Genomic DNA, 21,986 nt, shown 5'->3' with positions numbered 1-21,986 from the left:
AAAAGATAAGAACATAACTTGTATGGGTGACTGAGCGCAGTTAATAAAGTCGAGTAAAATGATCAAACTAGCTAAGTATAACTTTTAACCATTAGGGTTTTCTTTGGTACAGCACAGAAGGGAGCATTTCAATGAAGCCTACTTTATTTTGTAAGGCCTACTGTTTTTCAGTTGCCCCCCAAAGGGCTACTCACAGATACTCCATCAATCACATAGGGAAACTAAGTAATACAAGTCCTCCAAGATGATTACAAATATTTGCCTGTTTGAAACTGATACAGTGTCCGAGGCTGGGGTTAGGAGAGTGGAGGGTTGCAACAGCTGTGCAAACATAATCTAGATGATTTATGAACCAACCTGTGAGCTGCTAATGCTCCACAATGACACTGGAGCCACTGCAGCTCTGGAGCCACGACCCACTGATTAACCACTGCAGCACAGACTGATACATGTACAGTACAAAGGCGTAGGTGGGTGGTCCGACAGACACACAGAGACAGTGCTTCTGCAATTTTCTTCCATTTTAAACAATGTATTATCAGTTTATCACACTGTTTACCACATTAATCTAGAACTATATACATACACTTCATTTCGATATCTGACAGCAAGCTGTGCTCTAAAATAATATGTTTAGTGAGCCTTTGGTTATGAAGAGATAATCGTGTGTGCATACAAAGGTAATAGTGGATGCAATGAAATCTTACCTTATTTGGGTATGTTTGAGTTCACTCAGGTGGTAAGTTGTAGGGTGAAGCACACTTTATATACTCAGGTTTAATTCCCGCTCCTGTTATATATCTGAACCTGAATGCAATATCTGGGGGTTAATAAGAGTAGAAAGTTGGCGAGAAAAGGCTTTAAAATAGCCTTTAATGGTGCAAGTTTATACATGCCCACTAGATAGCAGAATTGGGTAATTTCTGATTTAACTAAAAGGTTTCTCTTTAACATTGACAGATGTGCAACCTGTCTATCAACTTTTACAATAAAGATTATCTAACCATACAATGTAAGTGAATACAAGACAAATACATTAAGACACATAATATAATTTTAATGCAAACACACCAAAAACACCAAACAAAAAAGAGTAGTCACTAAAAAAAAAACATAGATACCAATGGAAATGTTGCAGAGGGATAGCAATACAAGCGGATATTGACAGCATACAAATCTACAAGCAATTTGCAAATAACACACAACCCACCACACCGAATATCCCCGGAAAGCAAATAAAAATATATATGTAAATGAAATGTTGCAAATATATAAAGGACCACATGATGGCAGAATGGGACCATGAGTTGTTTTCTACAGCTACAGAGGCATTTTGAGTAATCTGTTGATCATAGAGGGTTATTAAAATCCTGTAATACTTAGGGGAGCAGCTGATTCTAGGCCAAAACATTTTTTATCCATTTCACACATTTCCCATTCACTCCTTGTCAATATCACATATGTGTGGTTCAGGGGCCTGTGAACTCAAACAGCTCCAACACTATTTCAAGGGCCAATTTTCTTTAAGGCCATGAGGAGAATACTTTTTATAAGATCTAAAAAAAGCGCTTTTGTTACATAATGACGACTATTTTCATGATATGCATTTACAACTTTACAGAACTGCTGCTCGGAGCGTCATCAGTATGAATCCTCATGTGAATTTTCAGCTTTGCTCCGCTTCTGCACTGTTTTCCACAGACGCTGCATTTGTCCGGGTTCTCACCTGTGTGAACCCTGAGGTGTAATTTCAAGTGTATTCTTTGAAAATAACTGTTTCCACAAGTGTTGCACTTATATGGCCTTTCACCTGTGTGGGTTCTTATGTGCTTTTTCAAAGTTGTGCTGACTGTGAATCTTTTCTTACATTGAGGGCATTGATAAGGCTTCTCCCCTGTGTGCAGTCGAGTGTGACATTTCAGCGATGAGTAGTCTGCAAAGTCCTTCCAGCAGGCGCTGCAGGTGTAGGGCTTCTCACCTGTGTGAATCCTCATGTGCTTCTGCATATTGACTTTGCAGCTGAATCCTCTTCCACAGGTGATGCAAAGAAAGGGCTTCTCCCCTGTGTGAGTTCTCATGTGCTTGGTTACCGAAGACATCTGGGCAAACTTTCTCCCACATGATTTGCATTGGAAGGGCTTTTCTCCAGTGTGAGTTTTTACATGTCGTCTCAAAGCAGAACTCTGGACGAACTTCCTTGCACAGTAGCTGCATTCAAAAGGCCTTTCCCCCGTGTGAATTCTCATGTGAACTTTTAAGTCACGGAAATGAGAAAATGCTTTGCCGCATTCGTCGCACTTGCAAGGTTTGTTCTGGGGATTTAGCTCAGTAGTGTCTGCTGATGTTGTGTTCCCTTTGTAATGTTTATCTTGAGTTGTTGGGGCATGATTTGTGGTCAATGTGGGATGGACCTTGTTACATTTATTTGTTGGCTTTGGCTCAATAATTGCAGGTGATCTTCCATCACTATGTTTATTTGTTTTCTTTGGTTTTGGCTCAGAATGTGGTGCTTTCTCTTCATTATTTCTATTCTTTGGTTTTGGCTCATAACATGTACTTGATGCTTTCCCTGCATCAGGTTTCTGCTTTGGTTTTGGCTCATAATGTGTACTTGATGCTTTCTCTCCATCAGGTTTCTTCTTTGGTTTAGACTCAGAACATGTACTTGATGCTTTCCCTGCATCAGGTTTCTTCTTTGGTTTTGGCTCAGAACATGTACTTGATGCTTTCTCTGCATTATGTTTCTTCTTTGGTTTTGGCTCAGAACATGTACTTGATGCTTTCTCTGCATTATGTTTCTTCTTTGGTTTTGGCTCAGAACATGTACTTGATGCTTTCTCTGCATTATGTTTCTTCTTTGGTTTTGGCTCAGAATTTGTAGTTGACAATGTGTTTCCGCAACTATTTGCCATTTTTGTAATGGATGCACCTTTCTGCTGCTTAGGTTTTGGTGTTGTATTTGTTTTTTGTGTTTCGTTTCCATGGTCTTTTCTTCTGTGGTCTTGATTATCTGTTACTTGAGAGGTGTTGGGGAGGAGCTGTTTGTCACTTCTCTGCTCTGATACAACAGAGTTATTCCTGTCAGATTCAGATCTCACCCACACAATACGAATTTTGTCAATGGGATGTTCCTCTGCTGCATTCTCCTGCTTCAGTACGAGCTGCTCTCCCTCCATGGTGCACAGTTCCTCCTGTTCTTCTTTAATCTTTGCAGGCTCTTGATCCAAAATGGAGTTCCTCTTCTCAATACAGAGATGCTGATCAAGAAGCACTTCATTCTCCTCCTGCTTACAGACAAGTTGCTGTTTGAGCTCTGGGGGACAAAATAAGAAACATTAGGGATCGTTTTCACCCCTGTGTAGCTTTAAGATATGAATTAACTGTTGGTTAACCTATGACTAAGTATTTAACTACTCTGATAGTATATTTAGTCCCAGTAGGCCTAGCCTGTGGTCAGCTCAACACAATAAGCAGAATTCAATCAAAGCTTCACTTTATCTTAAGTTATCCTCTGAGAACTATGGCTGGTGCTATTATTATTATTTTTATTTTGACTGAGAGGAGTATATCTGACTTTTTGGCGGTACAGAGCTTTATACGGATTGCTCTCATACTCCAGATTTATATTTCATTTTTTGCTTTCCTTTCCTTATTATTCTATACTTCATACTTTGAGTTAAGTGGAGTAATTAGTTACTTTTAGGATTACGATTTTATAAAGAAAGATATGATCCATTTATATGTCCAACATTGTAGTTAACCAGCTGAAACAATAAATAAGTAATAACATTTATGTATATTTATGCTAATCTACCTCTCTGAAAGGGACCATTCTGTCTAAAAAGGAGGGTACTTAAGTATATTTTTCTTGTTAATACCTTTCTACTGAATAAGCCAAAGTGAAATCTTGATATTTACTTTTATTTCTAATGTTTATGGATATTTGTGTAACAATTAAAACAGATTTATAAAACAGTCATTCAGATTTGTGTCTGGCAAGTCAGCATAGAATTAAATAAAACCCACACTCAATATGTTATTGAATATAAGAATAACAGGAAGAACCTGCAACGGTAACTAAACCCGGTAGGCGTGGTTCAACATACAAATGTCAGAATTGTAACGTTTATTTGGCTTAATGCAAGTTACAATTATGTAAAAAATACAAAAGGACCTCAGTGACATACCTATCCTGTGTAGCTTTATGTCAGGCTTCAAAAGGAAATCCAGCAATCTGCGTTGACGGACGATCTTCTCCTCGTACGCAACTATAGTGTGCTCACAAACTCCTAATATTTCCTCCACAGCAGCATTCAGTCGCTCGTTGATAACCTTTCTCAAATTTTCAACTGCAGACATTTTAAATAATTTTAAAATAAGGCTTTCTTGGCTTTAGCTCTGACACACTGTCTTCAGTTTGTCACTTTAACAGAAATGCTTCATTTCCTGCCAGAGCTGTTAATCTCTCTATACATCAGAGATAATAAAACAGTAAGACAGGGGCAAAGTCAGAAAAAGGCACATTTGTGCAACATGTGCCTTCCAGGAAATGTCAGTCCAAGCTGACTAAAACATACATTGCAGAATTGTACAAAAAACATTACAACCACACCATTTTAGAAACAGTGCAATACAATTTATTTAAAATTAAATGTTTTACAGTATAATTGTGCTGAATGTGTTGATTGTAGGAATATGATTCACTTTGAAAAGTTATTAGATACAAGTCAAAACATTGATGCATTTAGAAAACAAACAAGCAAAGTTTCCTTTCTTAATTTGACAATAAAGTGAATAATAGCTCTGATTAAAACAATATCAGAAAAAACAAAGGATAGTCCAGCAAACAATCTGGATCATTTTGTTATTGTAACACCTTGCAACCGCATCCGACCGAGAACTTTGTTGACCATACAAATACAAGGATGTCGACAATTTGCAATAAAAACTGAATAAATATTCTATGAATAGATGATTGTCGATAAAATAGTACTAGCAGCTGAAGCAGCAGACACCAACAAAAGCTGCCCCATCATCAGCTCCCAGCACAAATAGGCTAAAACACTAAAAGCAGTTTGTGCAGAAAATAAAAACAGGTTCTTATTATCCAAAGGAACAGATTTAACAATGTATTCTTTTTAGACAGGGTAGGTAATTTTGGAGAAACCAGCTCGAGTGTGCTAGAATTTGAAAATACACAGCCGGAAAAAATCTGCCACTTCCTTACAGAGCCCCTCCTCCAACACACACGAACGCGCACATGACCAATGAGGGCACGAGATAAGTTTGTGCACAGATGGAAGGCTGACAGGCAGGTAGGCCATCCAGTTATTTTAGCCGGGCCGGCTAAAATGATTGGTCGTGCTTTTTACAGCGCTACGGCTTCCACAGATGACATTTATTTATGGATTTTTGTCAAAGCACTTAAGATATTCAGATGCTATCGGGATGTTAAGAGAGCATTCCATGGAATATAACACCAAAAGTGTATCTCGAGCCGAGTTTCTCTCAACGCTACTAACCACACCTTTAAATGAATTCACTATGCAGCTCTGGCTGCAAATCACTTGTATCATAAGTTTGATGTATGAAATGCAGCTTGTTTTAGGCAGTGGCAGCTTTTGTGCATCACTGCGGGTACCGCTCTCGTGTTNTCTCAAGATACACACACACACACACACACACACACACACACACACACACACACACACACACACACACACACACACACACACACACACACACACACACACACAGTTGTGTGTGTGTGTGTGTGTGTGTGTGTGTGTGTGTGTGTGTGTGTGTGTGTGTGTGTGTGTGTGTGTGTGTGTGTGTGTGTGTGTGTGTGTATCTTGAGATTGACATCAGTGGGCCACCAAGGAGCAATGACACCTTGTGTGTGTCCTACCAGTGTTTCAGCATGTTTCAGTCCATTTGCTACAATCCATGTATGTTTTGCTAAGCCTACTAGTGTTGAATGTGTTTAATGCCTTTTATGGAACCACTCCTTTCATGTGGGCTGCAGCGATGAGTTGGGGAATTGATTACTGGATGCATGGCAGAAAATCAATCGGTAACTATTTTGATGATCAATTAATCATTTCAGTCCTTTTAGTAAAGTAAAATAGCAACATTTACTTGTTCAATCTAACATTTCTTTGTCAGAAACTAAATTTGAAAACTCTCAAAACAGAACTGTAAAATCTATAAAAATTGTGGGGATATGAGCACATGTTTGTACCCTCTTTGTGTCCAAGTGAGGCACACCCATTGGAAAAACACAACATAATTTCTAAGAGAGGCTGCATGATGAGGTCTGAAATCTTATGAAAGACTGTGATTGACCCCAGAAAGGAAAAGCTTTACATTAAAAACATACATTGATTTGGCTTAATTAGAAAATCTAAGCTGAATATTTAGAAATTTGGGGGAAAATATTGTCAAAATGCATATTTTTGTAATTTGGAACAGGACTGTGTTTTGCATTCTTTAACAAAACAAATGTTTGCAATTACCAGAAAGAAAAGCCAGACAACCTAGTATTTGTAAATGTTGTTTCTAATGGCAACCTATTTCCAAATGTTTGAGTTTCTCCTGTTGTGAGTCCAGGCTGCTCTGCACTGTGTCCTGCAGGCAGTTTTAACATTCCAGTAACAGCAATGCGCTTCCAATATCTTTATGGTATTACTCTTTCTTTATGGGATCCGTCTTGATGTCTCTACCTTCCTATCAGTCTTTTGCCTGGCCCCTCTGTTCTCACCCCCTCTTCCCTTTCCTTTCTTTCATTCTTTCTCTTTCTCTTCCCATCTCTCGTGTTGGTTGTCTTTCCGTGTCAGAGACTAAGCAAACAGAGTCGTGTGTGAGTGGTCTCATAACTCTACGTTCCTGAGAGACTCAGAGCTCTCGACGAGCGCAGCTGTGTCTTCATTTGCCGGCCATGTTCGGCATTCTCCAGATATCTCCAGGAGGCTCCTGGGCTTTTTCTGTGTTCAGTGTTGACCTTGTGCCCTGTCAAAGGCTGTATAGAAGGGGGGACAACATTTCAGGTAAAGTTGCAAGGTCGGTCGACACATGAGACAAATGTCACATGACACAAGAAACACTTTGGAAATATTCAGTATTGGAGCTTGTAGATGTGATTGGAATCAATCATTTATTTCTAATATTAACACACAATATATTCCGATATGTTAAATGACAGGTAACCTGATTAGAGTGACTCCTTACTACTAATCTGTTGATTATTAGTTTGGTCTATTACATAGGAAAATATATTTAAAAGAAAAACCACAACCATAAATTACCATGTCTGGTTTTGTTTGATCAGCAGTTAAAAGTATGTCTGATATTTTATTTGATGACATAGAAGAATGAGAAACCCATCAAATCTTGACTGTTAAGAAGATAAAACAAGTATATTTTTGGCCTTTTTGTTTAGAAGATAAGAAACAAATTATTAAATTACATTTTGAATTAATTAGCCAATAACTTTAGCTCTATAACGGATTAACCCGTTTTTCAATGGTATGGTATTTAATATTCAATACATTTCTAGTTTGTTTTTGATCAAATTGTATTTTTCAGTATTTTGTAAAATAACAACATATGATCAGATCCTAACAATATGATTCCACTTAAAGACAATAAATAAAAAGCTGCAATGCAGACAATTTTGCTTCCAAAATAAAGTTAAATCATTTATAAATGATAAAGTAATCAATTAATGAATTACCAAGTTGTTTCAGAATACCTTTATTAGTCCCACAGAGGGGAAACGACATTACAGCAGAAAAACGAGCCACAGACAGCTTAATGTTACATATGTTACATATGTTGCATGCATTCAAAAGTACTAAGTTATGATATAATAAACTTTTTTTTTTTTTTTAAAGTTACATAATATTCAAAATACACATCCTGTAACAGTTCTTAGGATTTAGCAGCCAGGTGTATATATAGCAGAGTTTTAACGGGATATATATATTGCACATATTGCACATAGTTGGATGTGTTTGTTTGAGATCTAATTCAATTATCTGCACGTACAGTAAGTCATAAGGTTGCGGCCCAAACAACATAAAAGGAAGAGAGACGATTGAAAGGCAGAGGGGTTGCAACAGTCGTCACAAAAAAGAAAGAGGAGGATAGGTCAGAGAGCAAATGGTGTGTGTGAGTGTGAAAAGGAGTGTGTGAAGAGATGGGAGAGGGGAAGACTGAGAGAGAAAGTGAGCAGACCTGTCGGGGCCGGGCTCATGGCTAACACAGATATCAGCGGGAGGCCGGCATGTGTTTTCTTCAGCTTGGCCAAAGGAGATCTGCACTCCCCCCTCACTTCTCCTCCCCTACTTGCAGTAGACCCCTGTACTCCTCCACCTTGCAGGCGTGAATCATCAGACACGCACACATCTCCATCCACACTCCTCCCTCTCACTCCTCTCCTCTCTCCCCCCTCCTCTTACTTTTTCAATCTTATCCTCAGGCTCTCTCTCTCTCTCTCTCTCTCTCCCTCTCCCTCTCTCTCTCTCTGTCTGTATGTATCACCCTCTCTCATCGGTTTCTTGCTGCATCTGGCGAACATGAGCTGTGGAAAGACAACAGACAAGTAATGGGAGAAGTGTGTGGGCGTGTGTGTGTGAAGGGGGGGCAGCTGTACACATCTGCACATATGCACAGATGACAAAGGAAACTGTGCGTCTTCGTTAACTCAATCCGGTCTGAAGGAGTTTTCTCATGAGCTTTTGGTTCTGTACCGACACCCACAAAACCACTGACACTGGAGCTAAGCTTTCCAACAAGGACTGCTGAAATCTATCAATATGCACCATATATCATAATATCATGAGCATTCAAGCATTTTGAAAAGCTGGCAAAGAAGCCTGGTGGCTGGAGGCTTGATTTGATCTCATTAAAAGCAAGAGTAACTGGGCAGAATCATACAGGATTATTGTTATACTGGTTGTTTGGTCAGGGAAACAGGTTAATGCAGACTTTGTTTTGACTTAGATTACCTTTTTTTTAGGTTTTGTTTCTCAGGTTTATCAAAAACTACATGCGTTCCTATATAAAATTAAAATGTTTCGATCCGACACCCCTTTTTGTAAGATACTTCGATACTAATGACTTCCTATCTGTCTTTTTTACATGTTTTATATTATGTTGCTCATCTTATTTTAAGGTTGTAGGCTCAGTTTATGAACATGACGATTATAAATCTTTGAGTGGTTGTTTAGAATTAAGCGAATATTTAAAGGTGTTATGCAAATAAGACTTGATAAAAGCTATCTAACCCTTTTGTATATTGACAAAATAATGCATACAGAGGGTGGGTATACATTGATTTAATTTTGGAAAAGGCAAAGTGTTTTATGTGTTTTGGCCTGATCCTCATAATTTCACCCAATTATTCTTAGCATTTGCATGCATTTCTGTGTACTAAAAAAATACAAATGGGTTCAAACAGAGATAGGTTCTGCTTTGAGAGTTGAATTGTTAATGTTAGGCATTGCTTGTTAATATGAAATATTCATATACCTACACTAGATATTCAAGATGCAGATTATATTACTAACGTTTAAAAGTGCAAACCACTGAGACCATCATGAAATGAGTACATTTAAAAAAGTTTAGTAAAATAATGTGATGCTGAATTACGTTATCTCCAAACTCACCTTCAACTCTTTGACACCACGACAGAAGCAGCTAAAGCATTTGAAATGTTAGATCAAATTAGACTATTCAAATTCTGTTATTTGCACATTAACCTCTCATGACCATATTCTGCTTGGTGGGTTTGTGGTTCAGTTATGGATCTACAGAGCCTGCCAGTGACCATTGGTTAAATAGTTTTACTGTGCTGGGAGTAATATGACGACCTAATGTTCTTAATCGCTAAAATGTAACATATGTCAAGCTAAAATATAGTCTGAAGTGTAAACAGATGAAGGTTGTGTTGCTTTCTTTTGGAGGCTGCTTGGCGGTTTGTACTTTCAGCACACCTACAAAACAGCGCAAGCCACCGACCACATCTCCTCCATCTCTGGCCTCGCTTTGCCTGAGGTTTCCCCTTGAAGTACCTTTGCTAGCACCTTTCAAGCCGCAAAACACTAACTGACTTTGGGAAGTGACAAATTGAGGGGTTTTGGCAGTCTACTGGCGGTGAAACATGCTTGTTTACATGGAAGGATCCCACAGAACCACAGACATGTCTCCGACAGCCAATAAGAGACGAGGAGAGGAGGACACGAAGGGAGAGCTGCAGGGAAATTAAGGAGGGAGAAAGTACATGAGAGGGGAAAGTTGCAACGCTCAGTATTTCTGCCAAGATATCAATACGCAGGTCAAACGGAGAAGCGCATACTTACATCTGCAAATGCATTTTTCGAAAATATAGTGTTCTAGCAACTCATAAATGGTTGACTAGACGTTCTTACTCAAATGTTTAGCCTTGCCTCCAGGGACGGCAGTGTCTGGCCGCTGGTTGACTCACTTATCTGGATTGGTTATCATAAAAGGTAATATAAAAATTCATGGGGCCTAGATTATAGTTCTCATACTGACTTTGGTGATCCCTTGAATTTTCCTGTACATGTTGACATGCTAATGTGCTAAGCTAAGATGAGGGGAAATGTTCTAGCTGCTAAACCTCAGCAGAGTATGGCAGTGTTATTGTGAGCATGCTAACATACTACTGAGTAAGCTGCTAGCACTGGTTGTTGACTCTTAGCATAGTTAACTTGGTTCATTGATTATATTCATGATGGATGCTGTCGGAACCACAACGATGCCACAATTAAAAAATAAATCCTTACTGTTCCTCTTCCATTAGTTTCAACTTGTTATAGCTTTAACAATAGACCTCTTAAAACCAATAACTTACTGAAGACCATTGTCTTCCGTCAGTGTGTTGAGCTGCCTGTGGAGCGGAGCTCAGATTTCCTGGCCAAGACAAAACTTTAAGACGCTCTGACAGCAGCGTCTGGGAGACTAGAAACTCTATCCTGCACATGTCATTGTAATTCAGGAATATTATATGATTTAAAGGGTGGAGAGCACAGGGCTATGGAAACACAGCTCAGTGGCAAGGCACACAAAGGACGTCTGTTCTTTTACAATGGAAACCTTGTTGGCATTTTTTTAGTGCCCTGGAGAAAACTAAAGAATAAACAAGTTTGCTGTCCCCATCTGTGATGTGATTGCATCTTTGACGGGCAGCCCTTCCCAAATGGAAATAGGGTGGATTAAAATTAATCCGAGACAAATCTCCCGCTTTATGCGTCATTGAATTTATTTGGTAAACAACTCTGCATTGTGCAATTGAGGGGTAAAATCCACAAAAGTCAAGTGTTGACTCAAGCTGGAGTGCAGCTTCAAAATACAACAGAGTGGTTGCAGTTTATATATGTTAAGGAGAACAATTAATTTTCAGTGGGCGACTGCTCTCCACTTCCCTATCCCTCTTCTTTTGGTTACAGAAATCCCTTGCCCTAAAGCAAGGTGTTCAGCTCGGCAAGAAGGATAATAGATCTTTTGTTTCTCCTCAAAGTTAAAGCTTACACCCAAATTGGAGAGCTTCACTGTCCATTTATTCCCGTGCAATAAAATGCACCTTTTTTTTAACTCAAAAACCATGCTATTAGGAGAGTGATTACTGGACTATTTGCTAAATTCTATTTAGAGTTCATATTCAATTGTATGCACAGCACTTTTTTGTGTTTCATGCTATTCATAGTTGGCGTATTTCTATTTATGATCTTCAATCTGAATTTTACATTTACATCACTTTCTCATTCAAATATAATACATTAACGAATGTTATGGTGTTGCTGCATATTTTTACCCAAAAGAACATTCACAAATTCTTCTCCAGAATTATGTTTTTCTTTATTTTTGATAATACATATCTATAAAAAGCATAGATACAGTGTATCCTGCCGATAATTGTGTTTGAAACTTGTGGTGACTCCTTGTTACGGTTGCATTCTGCAGTAGTAAACATTGACTACTTCACATCATTCCCCCTGCCAGAGGCAATTGAAGATTTTCATTTAAAGCAAAGCTCCATAGGAAATGAAATAGATGAGATGGAAAATCTAGAAAAGAAGGTCATTTTCCAGGGATCAGATCTGTTCCAGGAAATTAAATGATTGGTAATTTCATTAATCATCTTTTAACAGAACAAACTAATACAAGAGTAGCACTTTAACTTTAACACTTTGAACAGCTGGACAAGTCTAACTTGAGTTAGTGAGGGAAACGAGTTCATTTGTAGACAAGGGCTCTCTTTGAAGAAGCCAATGAGTGACTGAGCAGGATTTATGACTGCAGCAGTTCACCTTCCCTGCAGCTGCCTCTCCACACTCTGCCGGTGACATCCCAGCAGGAACACCAGCATGACCTGCACACCTCAACCAAGCATTAAGCATCTTTAGAAGTTACATCAGGCAACCTCATGGCATCTAGAAGTAAAAAAAAGTAACTGCACATTTATTTTAGAGGGCCTTTTGCCATGTTGGTCCCTCTCATGTTTCCAATTGCAGTTTTTTTTAAGCTTGTCATGAAAATACTTTAAGATGTTTTGCACTTTTCTGATTACACAAAATAACCAACTTTGTGAAAGACTAATTTCCAACTATTATTTTACATCTAATCAGATTTATGTTTTTTATTTTCCTTGTAACAGAGATATCTTGAAGTGCATGAATGTGATTGGATAATTATATGTTATCCTTAAGAGTTCTTCAACCTCTGCTCCCCAGTGACCACCATATGTTTCTGTTTCCGTGGGGCAGCAGACACGCAAGGCTATAATATCACACACACACACACGCACGCACGCACGCACGCACGCGCGCGCGCGCACACACTAAGCCTAAGGTATAAATCAACACATCATCACACTTGAGACTGGGCCCTGCAGACTTCCATTTATAACAGGGAGATTATAAGGATACATTATTCTCCAGACCCGCTGGGTTTCATCAAACTTGTTTGCATGACTGCTTTTATTCACAAGTAAGATTCATACCCTGGAATACTATATTGCAGCATTTTGTACTGAAAGCTAAGATATAAGTAGGATGACATATCAGCTGATTAAGCACCATAACAATAGACTTGAGTCCTAGTCCATAACACTTTAAATGAAAACAGATACATGTTAGGTGGGATACGTTTGGAATGCAGTTCAACCTTTCAACACCTTTATTACCTTAATATTGTCTAGTTATGTTCAAAGAGAAAATAACTAGACTATTCATGTATACCAACGTGGCACTTTTTTGTCTCATGAAACAATTGTGTTCCTTTCCTGATTGCTGATTGTTTTCCATGATGGCTGCTTAACTTGGAGGTCACAGGCCCTTATTCAAAGGACTGGCCAGGGTTTAATCAATTTGCTGCCATCTTGATTAACCCACCATCCATTCTATCGGCCCAGCAATCAGCTGCAATTAGCCTGGCCTGGAATAAAATCTCCTCCTCAACCTCCGATGTGCATTTTGTAGAACTTATCAGTCTGATTGAGCACAAATGACAAAGGCTCGTTGGAGCTCCTGTGATTACCTTTGGCGTCATCTAAGCCGCTATCTCCTCTTCTGTGTAGGCAGGCCAAAAATGTGCAAGCATTGAACGGAGACGAATGGGCCAAATTGTGAAAGGTCCAGATGGCTGGGGAAGAAATTGGTCTAAGCTGACAGTTTATCCAGGCATCTGACAATTACAGCCTCCTACTGAAATAAAAGGCAACATTTGGATATTTCATCTTAACATTACAGAGGAAATGTCAAAACACATTCCCACACAAAAAAGGAACCATGTGGCAGTCGTCTTACCTTGGTCTGGTTCAAAACCTGCCATTTAGAGTGTATCGTAAAAGTTTAATCTGCAGTACTTTAAGATCTTTTTCCACATTAAGTCTTTACTGACACTGTTACAATCCACAATGTATATACATTATTATTCTAGGGCTGTACTAAAATGTTTTGTTTGCATTTAAAACTTCTGTTGAGGATTTTCAAATGAAGCTTCATATCATATTTTATCACCTTTAAAAAAAGATTTGTAATCATGGTTATACAAATATAAATTTGCACAAGAATTTGATCAATAATTTTTCTAACTATCTGGGTTTTCTAAAACATAATGTCTAAAACAAGCCCACAGTGGGATGTACTTTAAGCATCCTGAAGAAAACCTGACTATGTTCCAAGGAACACTACATACATTCTTATATTTTATGTATTTCTCTACACTACCTGGCAGGCAGCCAATAGCGTTAGCCAAATCCTGGTGCAGAGACTTGAAATGTGATTTAGATACGTAAAACACTGAAGCAATGTCTTCTTTTATTGTATTCAGAGTCGTTGTTACTTCCATATGCAAGAAGACACTTTTCATGGTTTATATTCAGGACTAATAATACTCAAGTGTATATGAGAAGTTTGGGAAAGGGAAAGTTTCAAACTTGAGTAAAAACTTGGGCTGGAAAAACTCCAAACTATTTTGGTGTGGTTGAGCCAAAGCCTTTATTCCTCTAACTATTTTATGGGGGACAAAATCTTGATGACTACAAAGTCAATGTATCCTCTTACAGTGCTTCAAATTGATTGACATATATGTTGGATAAAAAAGAATGTGGTTGAAGGCCTTAGTGCTCCCAAACATAAAGCTTGGCAGAGGCTTTCATATCCCTCATTAATTTGGTCCACTGGCAAGTGATAAAAGTGTGTTAAAATCACTGAAAACAAAACAAATAAAGAGTAAATGAATAACAGATGCAGGGTTCAATGCTAACTTTTAAAAGTGGTTGCCAGGCTGGCAACCAGGCATCAGCTTTTGGTTGCCAAAACTGAAAATACGTTTGCCATTTTTAGTCACCTTATATTTTAAATAATTAAGATATACAGTTATACATCAACTTAATAATGAAAATGTGACACAAAAGAATGTTTAAATGCTTTTCAATAAGTAATTAACACACTTATTTGAAACTTAAGTGGTAGTAAACTTGTCCACCCTCAATTGCTGGTATACTAAATACCAGTAGTGTGGTTGTTCTTCATAGATCCCTCACAAATGAATTGAGCAAGTCACTAGTTTCTTGGTCATCCGTTGTCTCCCTTTCAAATTTGGGTTTTCTTGACCTTTGTGCTGACCCCCACCATAGATCCATTGGCCCTTCAGCATTGAAGTCTTGGATTGGCCAGACTAATACATTTCTAATGCAAAATAAATGAAAACCATTCACAGTTAATAAGAATTAGATATTAATTATTAATGCTGTAAATTACCTTTTAATATGTCCAACTATATTTAAAATGTGTTTCCTTTTTATAGAGGTGATTGTATTTTTATGCCAATATTTTTCTATGGTAAAATATATGGTTCCTAAGTTTCGTTTAGCACTTTTATTTTGGAATAATAAGATCGGGACTATTATTTTTAAGGAACTTTTACCGGAAGTGAACAGCAGAATGTACAAATAGAGTGGCGATGTCCCTCCCCTTCCGGGGGAGCTCCATGGGACCTTATTTCGGAAAAATTATGTATTGAAGTCAATGGAGAAAGAAAGATTATCTTTCGATCACGTTTGAATTGTGCCACAAATTACACATATCATGTTTGTCAATTTAAAAGATAATTCAACAATTTTTTTTTCGTAAAACTGTGAAGTAACACATGTTTGTGTGAAACGTTGAATGAACTACATCTCCGGTCTAGCAGAACAACACACGTCACCAAGAAGGCCGTCACTACTGTCTTGTCAACAAAAGGATTGACTACCCTCACTATCACCACAATGAAACACGTCCAGAAGAATGTCATGCAAAGCTGCCTGCCCGCCTGCTTTCCTTTGATTCTCTCTGAACTGCCTGGTCTTTTTAATGTTTAATGTCAACCATTTGTGCAGATAGTGTGAAGTAGAAAATATTGCAGATGCTAATGTAGTGTTAGCATTTCTCCCCCGGGCTTAAATTGTGTATTATAGAAAGATCACACCGGTGACAGTACTCTTCAAAGGGTTCACGAAATATGACTACTACTTTTACTGTTTAACATGTTGGGTTACTTAAAGGTGACCTATCATGCAAAATACACTTTTGTACGTCTTTTATACATGAATGTGTCCCCGGTGTTCCAGGGAACTCACCANCTGTTGTGTACGTCTTTATACATGAATATGTGTCCCCCGGTGTTCCAGGGGAACTCACCAAGTGTCAGAAAACACAACCCTCTCTATTTTCCTCCATACCCAAATCTCTTAAAAAGGGGCTGCAAGGGATCTGATACAGACTGATCCAGATTTGAACACTTCTAAGATGTCACAGAGGTGGCACTACGGCTATTGGGCCAGCTCCACCAATCAAGAGGAGACAGCCACGGACATTGCCGTTCGAATGTGCTGGAGACGCTGTAGTACATATGCCAGGCCTGTAGATGGTGCTGTTCTCACAGAATCAGCCCATGCAAAGACAGTGTTAAATTGAGCGAAATGAGGAATGGCTAAAATGCATGATCTGTTTGGTATTTTGAAAAATAAAAAGTATAAATATGCCTTATATAGGTATGGTCCTACACTATATTATTCAAATATAGCATGATAGGTCCACTTTAAAGGTCAGGGTAATCAACTGTTAAAAACATACTGTTCAATTATATGGATATTTGCAAAGTCACTGAATAATCGTATTTAATAATCGTGATATCAATATTAACCAAAATAATCGTGATTATGATTTTTGCCATAATCGAGCAGGACAACACTAGTTGAAATATAAATGTAGAGCTGAAACGATTAAAAACAAAATGAATCTGTTGATTAATAACCAAAATCTGTCTGATTACAGCTCTTCAGGTTCCTAATTTTTGAATGTTTGCCCGCTTCTTTATAGTCTTATTTAATAGTACATTGATTTGTAATCATTAACTATGTTTAAACAGCAGTTTATATTAAGATAAGTATTATTTTTAGGAGATCTGGAAGAATAGTGACTTTAAAACCAACAAGCGACACAGTGTAGTTACAAGAGACAACAGACTCAGTTTAGCTCACGTGTTAAGTTTCATCTGATTGGTCTTTAAAGAGATCACTACAAAACTATTTAGAACAAATATCTGCAAACAACAATCGGTGTTGGCCGATAAAATTCACCTCAGCACCCAAAGAATGGATTTGCTGTTTTCTGACATAGTATTGCCCCAATGAAAATGAATGAAATTGTAACAAATTAACCAACAGTAAAGATTTGATCGTCGCATCCATACTCACCACCGATGGGTGTTATGTCCTGCTGTCCAATCATCTGCTCGACAGTGACCGGCCGCATCACCAGGTGTGAGCACTGCATGACCAGCCCACGCTCCTTGTGCTCCCTGGCATGCAGCAGCAGGCTGCACTTGTTGAAGAAGGCCAGCCTCTTCGCACAATGGTTGCAGGTCACCTCGATGCGGAGAGATCTCCTGTCATAGTGCCGAGTCAGGCTGCGCTCCAGGGCGAAAGCGTCTCCACACTCCAGGCAGCGGTACCCTGTGGCTGGGAGCGGGAGACCCCACTCAGGTGGTGGAGGGGCTGAGAGGTCTGGCTTGTAGCTCGGCAAAAGGTTCTTACTGTTCAGGATTTTGTTGAAAGCCTCCACCAGGCTCGACTGACTGCGGGAGATGACGGCTCCTGTGCTGTTGACAATGGAGGCTGGTTTGTTTGGCTGGAGGGTGCCACCAATGATAGTGCCACTGCCTCCGTTAGCCGTCTTATTAGTGGATGTACGTACACTGATCCCACCTGCAGCCACTGAGAACTTTGGAGAGGAGGCCACAGCTGGGGTCGCAGGCAGGGCAGCAGATTTAGTGATGCTCACAGCGGTGGCAGAAACCTTGGCCTTGTCAGATGCAGCCATTTTGTTTTGGACCTTGGTGGCAGCAGCTAGCATGACGCTGCTGGCTGCGAGTGTAGACACAGGTAGAGCATTGAGAGCAGTTACTTTCTGGGAATTAGTTGTCATGTGACCCGGGGAGTCAAGTTTTTGCGCCTTGTTTCCTACCACCTTACGTTCCCCAGTTTTTGGGTCTAGACCTTTTCCCGCAGCGCCACCTTTAGCTGCTACTCTTGTGACAGTTCGGGTGATTCCACCTGTGGAAGTCTTAATTGTTTTTATTCTGACTTTAAGGGGTCGTGCTGGAGCTCCACCAGCAGCAGCAGGTGCAGCGGCTGCCTTTCCTCCATCAGTGGACAGAGGTTTAGACTTGCCATCCTCTACATCCATCTTCTCCTCACTTGTTCTTCCATTTTCTCCCTTGTCCCCTTTGCCATCAGCAGCCTTCTCAATTTTATTCCCCACTTCCATCTCTTCCTCCTCCTCTTTGGGCTCCCGGAGTTCAGGAGGAGGCGGAGTGGAGGCCACCGCAGGGCTGGAGCACCTTTTGTTTGCCACTTGAGCAGTAGATTTTGGCATCTCCGGTTCAGGACTCTCTGGCGAGTCTCTCTCTTCTATTACGTGTTCGGGATGCCTGTCCTCCAGCTGAGGACTCGCTGTGGAGCCAGACTGCGGTGTTGATGATGTCAGAGACGCCCCTGAAGGAGTGTCTCCAGGTTTAGGCTGAGATGCAGCAGAGGATGTGGGCTGTGTTGAGGCAGAGTCAGACTTGTAGCGCCGGCTCAGCTGAGTGCAAGTCGGGGAGTCGGGGCTCTCTTGGATCACCAGTGGACTCCCCAGATCAGGGTCAGAATCATCATCCTCCTCCATCTGCTGGTGCAGAAATCCAGCAGGGCCCACTTTGGGTGCTCCGTTAAAAGGCTGAGATGAGTGCAAAGGGTGTGATGATAGGGCAGAGGGTGGAGTGGAAAGCAGGGGCTTGGAGGGGGGAAAGAAAGGCGAGGATAGTCCGACGGCCCCCCCTGCAGCAGGAGGAGACGATCCTGCTGACAGAGAGGAGGAAGAAGGTAATGATGCTTTGACACCATCTGCCCTCTCTTGGCCTGTATCCTGCTGCTGCTGGTGTTGCTGCTGGAGGAGCTGCATCTTACGAGCCCGGCCAACTGGATCTCCAGATCCCTGTGCCACAAGCGGTTTAAGTCTGTTGAAAATGTTACCGCCCTGTTTGTGTGACTTGCCTGCACCAGCGCCTGCTCCTTCTGAAGATACTTTAGGGGTGTTAATGGACCAGGGCGCTCCGTTAGACTGGGTTTGGCTGAGGGGAAGGGGCGTGGAAACACCAGACGTCCCAAAACCGTTGTGGTTGAGGGCCTCAGATTCAGCCAACCCAGGGACACACGCACTGGGACCCGCATCCACCCCTGCGATCACATCAATAGGGTCCTGGTCTGTGTCTCCCTCTCCTCCATCTGCGTTCTCAAGGCGTACTTTATTTTTCACAATAACACTAACAATTGGGGTGTCCGCCTGGGGGTCTGCAGGGCTCGGCGGTCTCAAGGATGACCCAGAGCCTACCCCGCTATCTGACTTTCCCAGAGGTGCACCTGCAGCTCCATGGGGTCCCTCTGCCTCATCTGGGGCAGACTGGATGGCCTCTTTGGCATCTATGTCAGGAATGTCAAATGCTGCCAACAGGTCATCAAAATCTGGGGTCTTCATGTCCCCCATACCGGGATTACCTACTGTAGAAACACAAATGTATAAACATAGTAGCAGCAGGCACCACAATGCATGAATCAGCTTGTGTTGTTGTCCATCAATCTCTGCTCTGCCTTGCTAGCATAATACCTGCTACATGCAATATGGTAGAATATTTAATAGTCTTAATATGTGAACGTTTTCGAGATTAATTCAAAGCATTATATTTATTGCATGTACCTTTCGTTATACACAAACTAACAAGCTATAGCAGTTTAGCTTGTGTTCAGCAAAGCTAGCCTAGCTATCAAGATCCTGCACTAGCATTTGTGTTAGCCAGCTAGCCCACTGCTAGCGGCTGCGTCTCTGCAGCCAAACCCACCTCTTGATAACAGGTTCAGCACTCATTTGCTATGAATGGGAAACACTGCTTTAAAAATGCATTCAGTGCATGCTTGGCTTTGCAGTAGTGATCAGTTGATAAACATTTCAACAAGGAGAGCGTTTGGTAGCAAAAACCTCGGATATTTTGATCAACGATGGTCCTTCCCGGCGGAGGCTTGCTAGCTGGCCGCTGAGCTCCAGCCAAGACAGACAGAGAGGGAAAGGGGTCATTTAGCTAGCTAGCGCTCGCCATTAAAAACCCACTGGAGCAGTCTGCTGGGGCATGGTGAGACAGCAATAACAAACCGGTGATGGTAGTGTCGACGAAGTCACAAAAGAGGATGATTGGGATGGGGATTTGTTTTTCATATTTTATGTATTTTGATTGTTTACCTGGATATGCGAATCCCGACTATCCTAGCTCGTTTTCAGCTGAAAATGCAGTGCTTCCCGTCACATGACCCGAGCCATCCTATCAGGCTGAGATAGCGCTGGGAAAATACACGGAGGATGCTGCAGACGACACGTATATTTGATTCTAACGTGAATTACATTAAACATTTATTAAATGTTCTAAACGGACTATTTTTAACATCTTGATAAGACAGTTGAAGTTGGGACAGTGGTCTTGAGGAAAAAAAATGTATTGTCTCCCCAATCTGCTCACAGAGCTGTCGTCAAAATCAGGTTCTGAGGGCAGCAAAAAACACCAAAACACAACATGATTACATATAGCTTTTATTGCAAAAACACACAGAAACATGACAGGAGTGTGGCTAACTGTTAAATTGAGGAGCCTGTCATCCCAAATGATGTTCTCTTCCGATAGGTAAATTATCAGTAATAATATCATGTAGAGTATAAATGTACGGTACAAGGCAATTTGAGAGTTGGCCCATATAGCATTTTCAGGATCAATTTATGTTATAGGGCAGTCAGATTTTACACTAAAGTCTTTCAGTACTGTAGGTTTTTCGTCATTTCTGTAAATATTGGTGCTATTGAGTGTCTGACAAAAAAAATTAGAATAATAAAAAGTCAGAGTGTGGTCTCATGCTGGGCTGTCAGTCCGACGATGCATCAGCAATATTTCAGTATAGTAAAGTAATCCTGCATGAGTCAACAATTGTCCGTTTTTTTTATTTTTGTAGTTGCTGTCTGAAGACTGTCCATCTCTTTTGTTCCTCACTTCTTTTTCTCTTCATCTTTTTTGCCTTCTGGCTTGTTTCCAGTCTGGGAAGCCAGAGAGCCCATGGCGTTGCGGATGGCCTCGTTGTTGGGGTCGACACCAGGCAGGTTCTCCAGGACGCTCTGAAGGAACTCCGGGTCTTGCATCACATCATAGTCGTCTTCCTCCTATTTTGCAACAATAAAAGGACACAATCAATTTTGATGGATTATGTATCAAGTTAAGATCCCTAAACAAGCCCTGCCTACATTGTATTTAAAAAGTGACCATAATGCAGGGTATATGCAGGAATCCTGAAGTCAAATTTAATACCTTTTTTAAGACCCTTTCCATACATTTTAAGACCTCATCGCAACTTCGAGTTCTAACCGGTTACATTGGCGACACACTTTACCTCACATTTACTATGTTTAGTTGTGCTATCTTACGATCAATCAATAGAGTGCAGACAGACTACGGAAGCCTCCTCTCCACATGAACTTCAACCTCTCTGTGAAGGTCAGGTTTAAAGCAGTATGCTGCTTTTTTCCTTCTGTAGACTCTGTGCTCTTTCATTCCAGTAAAACTCCTCAGAAAACATTAGAAACCAGTATTTGACCAATAAACAAAACAATTGACAAAACTTTGAACGATGAAATATATTAAACTTTGGTGAGCTTCAGCGGGGTAATGCCATATAGGAGCTCCCTCACAAATACCCAGGGGTTAAATTGGGCTGGGGCTGTCCGGGGCTAAGCCCTGGCACATAGTCACGATGTCGCACGATGTCTGACGTCATCAGCCTCACACATTTGTCAATATGTTTAAAAAAAACGATATATATGTTAAGACTTTTCTCCGTTCTTAAT

The 21,986-nt window shown here is 40.3% G+C and overlaps 3 protein-coding genes across 3 annotated transcripts in view; all 3 read right to left on the bottom strand.

Moving 5' to 3' along the window:
- LOC104944757 (serine protease HTRA1B-like) overlaps positions 1–21,986 on the bottom strand; it is a 221,043-nt gene that overhangs the window by 25,607 nt on the left and 173,450 nt on the right. The gene's annotated exons all lie outside the window — the stretch shown is intronic.
- Positions 1,087–5,220, bottom strand: LOC104944707 (zinc finger protein 2 homolog). Its single transcript, XM_010770282.1, has 2 exons — positions 4,188–5,220; positions 1,087–3,313 (listed from the first exon to the last, which is right to left on the bottom strand). Exons 1-2 carry the CDS (start codon positions 4,357–4,359, stop codon positions 1,608–1,610), a joined length of 1,878 nt encoding a protein of 625 aa, XP_010768584.1. The 5' UTR covers positions 4,360–5,220; the 3' UTR covers positions 1,087–1,607.
- Positions 20,672–21,986, bottom strand: part of psmd4a (proteasome 26S subunit ubiquitin receptor, non-ATPase 4a) — a 50,765-nt gene continuing 49,450 nt past the window's right edge. The window contains exon 10 of the mRNA XM_010770313.1: positions 20,672–21,305. Within this exon, the coding sequence (XP_010768615.1) occupies positions 21,135–21,305 (171 nt within the window). The 3' untranslated portion in view covers positions 20,672–21,134. The remainder of the gene's footprint in view (positions 21,306–21,986) is intronic.

This window comes from Notothenia coriiceps, unplaced genomic scaffold (assembly GCF_000735185.1).
Source record: "Notothenia coriiceps isolate Sejong01 unplaced genomic scaffold, NC01 NC01_scaffold00000339, whole genome shotgun sequence".
NCBI classification, from domain to species: Eukaryota; Metazoa; Chordata; class Actinopteri; order Perciformes; family Nototheniidae; genus Notothenia; species Notothenia coriiceps.
This window is presented reverse-complemented; position numbering and strand designations above follow the sequence as displayed.

Coding starts and splice junctions, on each gene's coding strand:
- LOC104944707 (XM_010770282.1), bottom strand. CDS start 4,359: ATGTCTGCAGTTGAAAATTTGAGAAAGGTTATCAACGAGCGACTGAAT. Junction 3,314..4,187: donor CATAAAGCTACACAGGATAG/GTATGTCACTGA, acceptor TTTGTCCCCCAG/AGCTCAAACAGCAACTTGTC.